Here is a 6,654-nt window from a genome sequence, read left to right as displayed (position 1 = left end):
ACGGAGAAGGCTCTGTCGCCGCAGGACTTGAGGTTGGTACGGGGGGGGGGGGGCGGGAGATTGGCAGCAGCAGCAGAGCGGAGGGAGCGAGTGGGAGCGTGTCTGTGGAGGAGGTCAGTCAGGTAGGATGGGGCCAGGTTATGTGTCATCAGGAGGATTTTGTACTGAACTCTCTGGGGATGGGGATCATTGAGGGATAATCAATGTGAAATTGATGAGACAATTCTAAAACTTAGCATAACATCATTATAGACAATGATGGTTCTCAGGTAATAAACCTGAAGTGATTTTACACACTGGCTTTAAAGTTTATTTCTTTGAAGATGTGTTTTGCTGAATTGAGCACATGGTGTTGACAGTTTACCTCCTGTTATCGCCATGCAGCTTCGATGTCCTCATGCTATCTGTTGCATATGTTAGTCATATTAATCATATCTAGAAAACTTCTTAGAGAGTAACTCCCTCTAATATTTGTAAAAGCTAGCATGGGATCACAGGACACATGGCCTGATACATATACTTAACATCTTGCATTGGCAGCCCTGAACCACAAGGTAGCAGTGTTTGTTGACACAACATGATCAGACTTTGAACAGAAAACAAGCACTCAATGCTCCATTGATTTTATATTTATTTAGAAAAACACTGAAATTACCAAAAGGCAAAGGACTTGGTTCAACACATACATACATTTACAAAAACGAATAAAAGACATGTAAAAAATAACAGAGCTATACTACAGTGCACATGAGTATAAATAGAGGATAAATAGACAAACAGTTTCATTCAGTTCACATCTACATTCCTTGAAGGTACATTTTCAAACGGGGTCAGAGGTCATTTTAGCTTCTTTTTGATCCCAGGAGTTGAAGAATTAGAGGCTAGCTGTGTTGGTGCTGGAAGTGAGTGCAGCTGGTCTGGCTGTGGTTCTGGCTTTTCTATAAATCAAAAACAAAACCAGAAGGAAACATAAGATACACGTGTGGAGAAGAAGGCATCACATCACTCAATACTGTTCCATCAAATATAGAGAATCACTGACAGAGTAAACGTTGTAATTGGATGGTCAGTGTATTTGAAGGTAAGGCTTGGATTGATGTCTGGTATACTTACATGACGGAAGCCATGACTCTCTGGACTGCCGCCAACTCGGGGTCCAGGCAGAAGCGAGCTCCCCTTCTGTCGGTGACACTGTTGAAATGGACAGAGGACACCTCACGTTAAAAACACATTTTAACCAAATAATTTATATAAACAAATATTCATAAATCATTAGGCAGATAACTAGAAGTGCATTATAATGTTCCACCCAACTGACGCTGAACTCTAACCATCTAAATTAAAGTGCATTTCTAGGTTTTATTGGTGCCAGGGAGATACATTGTCCTAATAGCAATTAATAAACCATTTTACTGTAACTTACACAATCTCCACTTTGGCACAGAACGTGGTTGCCGGGTAGATTTGGATGTCCTGTACTTTTGAGCGTATTTTACTACTGACACGTTGACACAGACACCCTCCTGATTGATGACCTACAGAAAAAGACAAGGAAAAAAATCATTTAATTGAATTACAATTTGTTTTCAGTGCACATATTTCATCTAACAGTTACCGAGACGTATACAAAGGTATATTAAACACCTGACATTTTCTTTGTTAGAGTTGTAAATGCTGATATAGTACAAACACTTACGTTGGGCTTCAGTGATGCAGACGATGACAGCCAGGAGCAGAAACACTTTCATGATGCCGGACATTGTTGCTTTCCTTTTTGGTCAAGAAGACACTAGTGCTAGAACAAATCTTGATTCTTGCTGTGAAGATGATAGAACGAGCAGTAACAAGTGCAGCTAGAGATGTTAGCCAGAGTCTGAGAGAGCACTGTTTGTTGACAGGAGGACTGTGAAGAGGTAGAGGCTGAGGGTCCCTCTTAAATACTCTTTTCACTTCCTTACCTCATCATACTTCCTGTGACCAGGGGAATTTCTACCAGGCTGGAAAGTGAAACTTCAAAACCACAAACAATACCTAACTTATTCCCCTCGCCTACCACCCGTGGTCATATTACTTTAATGTAATGAATTTTAGATTTTTATGGTATACTTTTTAACATCATGTGTTATAATAGGAATATTAAAAGTGTAACTTGTTTGATCTGTAAACACTCATATTCAACCAAACTTTGAAATCAAACTCACAATATCATTGCATCATCCATCAACAAATATTTTTAAACATTTTGAACATATTTTTATTTTTGATGCCATGAAGAACAAAGAGTAATAAAAGAATAATAAAAAAAGAATCATATATAATATCTTAGTAAATGAAGGCAACGGTTCACCTGTATCTTATGTGCCACTTGTTCTTATATGCAAATTACATTTAACACCAAACTCAGGTCAAATATTTGTATTTGTCATATCGTCAAAATCAGGAAACTAAAGTATTATATAAAATCACGTTTTACTTTCCAAAACATAATTTTGTATGGACACAATTTAAATGAAGTTGCTTGAGATTTGCGTGGTCTATTACATTAAGCAACACAGAGTGTGGGTCAGTCTCTGCATCGTCTGATTTTGTACATGTGCATCAGTGGTTAACACCTTGCTCAGACGAAAATGCAAGTTTCAAAAGTTTCTTTCCACTGTAGCTGCGTGGTAGTTACACTGTCATGACATTTGTGGAGTGAATAAACTGCTATTATAAGTAACATCTGATGGACGCTGATATTCATTTCCTTTTAATTTTCACTTCAGTTTTTCGATGTTAAAGTAAAAATAGATAGTATATGATACGCCCCCCATAAGGTCACATGTTTACAAAGAAGTTCTTGGTTTCAGAGGAAAGCATTCTCTTACTGTCAGTTTTATGTCCTCTTTCTGTTGAAAATGAAATCCCATCAGAACTCTGTTTCCTTCCCTAATTCTTGACATCATACTCTTTCCTTCTGTAATTTGACCAGAGAGATTTAATGGAAGTGTGAACAACAGTTAAGAAGAGAAGATGCACCTTTATTAATCCCCCGAGGGGGAAATTCAGTTTCCACTCTGTCGTACACACACACGCGTTTTTATACAGGTCATGCACATACACACACAGTCATATGCACATTCAGTTGAGAGGTCAGAGCGGAGGCAGCCAGTCTAGCCGGCGCCAGTGAGCAGTTGGGGGTTAGGTGCCTTGCTCAAGGGCACTTTGGCAGTGGCCCAAGAGCAGTACCATGGCAGTACCAGTCCACACTCCGTATTAATTGGTCCGATAGGGGACGTGAACCGGCAACCCTTCGGTCCAAAGTCCAATCCCCTACAGACTGAACCACTCATTATTATGAAAAGCTTTTCTGTAATGCTCTATACCATTTGTAATGACAAGTATTATAAATCACATGTGCTTTAAAAATAATGAGAAAATACCTTAAAGCAAAAGAAGGTGACGTGCTGAACTGCCTTACTGATAAAAGCAGGGCCCAGGACGAGGCACCCAAAATATAAACTTTCAAAAAACAGGCATGTTTTATAGGGTTGGTTCAGTAAACTACAGAAATTAATAAATATGACACACTTTTCTTTCTGGTTTCTAGCCATGTGGCTAGTTTTGGTTTTACTTGCCCATGTTTCGAGATCTCTATCTATACGTTGCGGCTGAGGGCAGAAGTCTTAGAGATTGACATCTAAAAACCTTGTTAAGTAACATCAGAATCATCTGCCTGGCTGAAACCTCTCGAGGTAACATAAAATATATTATTTTTAATCTGGGTGAACCGACCCTGAGAGCGTGACAATGCATTTTTTAAGATAATCAATGTGAAATTGATGACAATCCTAGAATGTAGCATAACATCGTTATAGACGGGGCTGGTTAGGTAATAAACCTGAATTGATTTTACACAATGGATTTAAAGTTGGCTCCCTAGGGAGGTGTTCCAGGCACGTCCAGCTGGGAAGAGACCAAGGGGTAGACCTAGGACCAGGTGGAGGGATTATATCTCTTCGCTGGCCTGGGAGCGCCTTGGGATCCCCCAGTCAGAGCTGGTTGATGTCGCCAGGGAAAAGAAAGTTTGGGGCTCTCTGCTGGAACTGCTACCCCCGCGACCCGACCACGGATAAGCGGGAGAAGATGGATGGATGGATTTAAAGTTGAGTTTTTTAGAAAAAATATGTGTTTTGCTGAATTTTCGGCCAGACTCCTGTATATTTCTTTAACCTAGATAAAAGACACTGGGTCTGTTGAATTTATTAGACATCTGTCAAAGCACACTTAAGACTGCTAATTTAAGACTCAGGGGTCTTCCCTGACAAGCAGTGAAAGGGACTTTCATCTATTTCTACATAAGTTACAGAGAACCGGTTGGAGAACCACAGTGGTCAGCAAATGTGATTTCTCTGAAACTACTTTAACAGAGGAAACCTCATGACCAGAGGTGGGAAGTAACTCAGTAGATGTACTCAAGTACTGTACTTGAGAACAATTTTGAGGGACTTACCCTTTACTTGAGTATTTCAATTTGTTGTTACTTACTTCTACACTACTACAATTCAGAGGTAAATCGTGCACTTTTACTCCACTACATTAATTGAATACCTTTAGTAACTTTGCCGATTAGGATTAATGATGTGAAATAATATTATCAACACATAAATAAGACTTTAGTAACACCTTGAGTAAATTCACCAGCTACCCTGCAGTATACTGAGTCATTAAAACTAGCTGCACCTTTACCAGCTTTGATAACACTTTAATGATCAATAATTGAAATAAAAACATATCATATATATTTTTCTGAAATGGTCAAATCTGCAGAATGTACTTTTACTTTGTACTTTAAGTATTTAGATGCCAATACTTTTGTACATTACTTGAGTAACATTTTGAATTAAGGACTTTTACTGTAACATAGTATTACACTCTGGTACTTCTACACTTACTCAAGTATAAGATCTGAGTACTTCGCCCACCTCTGCTCATGACACCAATTACATCTCCAACAATTTTTTTTGTGTAGAAACATGTGAGTCGTATCAAACCCTTCTCTGATTTGTTATAACGCACTAGTTTGCAGTGGTTCAGCTGCCACACTCTGATAAACTCAATTTCCCTTCTGACAGATGCACTTAGCAGGCCTGCATTCTTTACATATCCCTTCAGTTAATATTTCATGTGTTTTACTTATGAGGGACCAGAAAGTGCACCAGCTCACATCAGTAAAGCACAGCTTGTGCCTACATATAAATGCACTGGAACAAAAAGGGGGGTGACTGGAACACAGATTTCAGTGACAGAAGCCTATGACCAGCATGGTTCACGGAAAATATTTCTTTGTATGCCCTATTAGCTGTGTAGGGGGTAAATGTTTGTTCGGGGGAAATACCGACCACAGCTATCTTTAATAATTCACATTTCCTTTTTGTGAAGAGATGCAGCTCTTTAACGAAAAGCAAAGACCACAAAGAATGAAGAGACAGGAACTGAAAACGTCAGCAGAGTCTCTTCCTCTGCAGACTCTTGGAGTGGTTGCACTTCTCATTTCAATTAAACAGTGATCGGCAGAGAATAATTGTGAAAGCGAGTTGTGGGATTTCTTACAAATAAATCAAGAACTAAATCAGTTGTGGAAAGAAGTACTATATTCCAACTATGTTAAAAGTAGTAAATGTCAATAATTAAAAAAAGAAAACCACTGAAGCCAAAGTACAGAAATATTAACAGCAAACCTTACTCAAATGATCAACAGTAGAATAACTCATTCTACAGAACAATCTCACTCATTTTGTAAGGTGTCACAAGCCAAGAGCAATAGGTTTAACTGCTGGTTCAATCACTGAATAAATCTTGAAGAAAGTGTCTATCATCTTTTTCTTTTTTATTGTAACTAGCATTATACTTTAGATGTCATATAATGGAGTAAAAGTAGCCTATGTTTCAATCTGAAGGAAGTAGAAGTATATAGTATAGCATAACATTGAGATACTCAAATAAAGGACATAACATTTCCTTTGGGCAAAGAATATAAGTAAATGTATTTTCCAACACACATCCACTTTTTACCTTTGTACATCTGATATAAAGAGGATACCACCAGACTTTCAATTCCGGCTAAACTCTTCGTCGAAAGTGACCTGTGGCCTCAGGCTGTTGTACAAAGAGTTTTTATGCCGAGTTGATGGTGTAAGTCAAAAGGGTACACATGCGTTTTGTTTGATATTTTGACTATACTTCCTTTGTGAGGTTCAAAGTGTGGTTGAGCATAGTTTAGACAATTTCTTTTTTGTCAAAGGCCCCATATTAGTCTGTTAAAATAGAGACTTCTATATAGTAATATTTTGCCTGAAAAGAAAAATGTTTTAATATGACTTTAAAAGTCTTTGGAAATGTATTTTTTAGGTAGTGTACAAACTGTCATAGCACCGCCTGTCTTGGCAAACTATCATTCTGGTAACACTATGTCTCACCTTTCATTTGGTGAGGTAAGTGTGAAAAGAGAGAGATATTTGTTAGTTGATGTGACCGCACGGGACTCTTCGAAAGTTTCCAGCCCCCGAAAGACTGTGTTCCTAGTGAGAGAAGTGTTATTCTCTCACTAGACGTTTCAGCTTGTATGTTTCCCCGATATCTCACGACATGTCTTCCATTTGTTCAAAACTGCAT

The 6,654-nt window shown here is 38.5% G+C and overlaps 1 protein-coding gene across 1 annotated transcript; it reads right to left on the bottom strand.

The window, feature by feature from the left end:
- Positions 1-614: 614 nt before the first annotated feature.
- Positions 615-1,917, bottom strand: LOC117454101 (C-X-C motif chemokine 6-like). The gene is made up of 4 exons (XM_034093193.2): positions 1,697-1,917; positions 1,424-1,535; positions 1,114-1,191; positions 615-938 (listed from the first exon to the last, which is right to left on the bottom strand). The coding sequence occupies exons 1-4, from the start codon at positions 1,758-1,760 to the stop codon at positions 875-877; spliced, it is 318 nt and encodes a 105-aa protein (XP_033949084.1). The 5' UTR covers positions 1,761-1,917; the 3' UTR covers positions 615-874.
- Between the last annotated feature and the right edge of the window lie 4,737 nt (positions 1,918-6,654).

The sequence above is a fragment of the Pseudochaenichthys georgianus genome, chromosome 10 (genome assembly GCF_902827115.2).
Source record: "Pseudochaenichthys georgianus chromosome 10, fPseGeo1.2, whole genome shotgun sequence".
NCBI lineage: Eukaryota > Metazoa > Chordata > Actinopteri > Perciformes > Channichthyidae > Pseudochaenichthys > Pseudochaenichthys georgianus.
The sequence above is the reverse complement of the archived record's forward strand: the minus strand, read 5'-3'. Positions and strand labels throughout refer to the sequence as shown.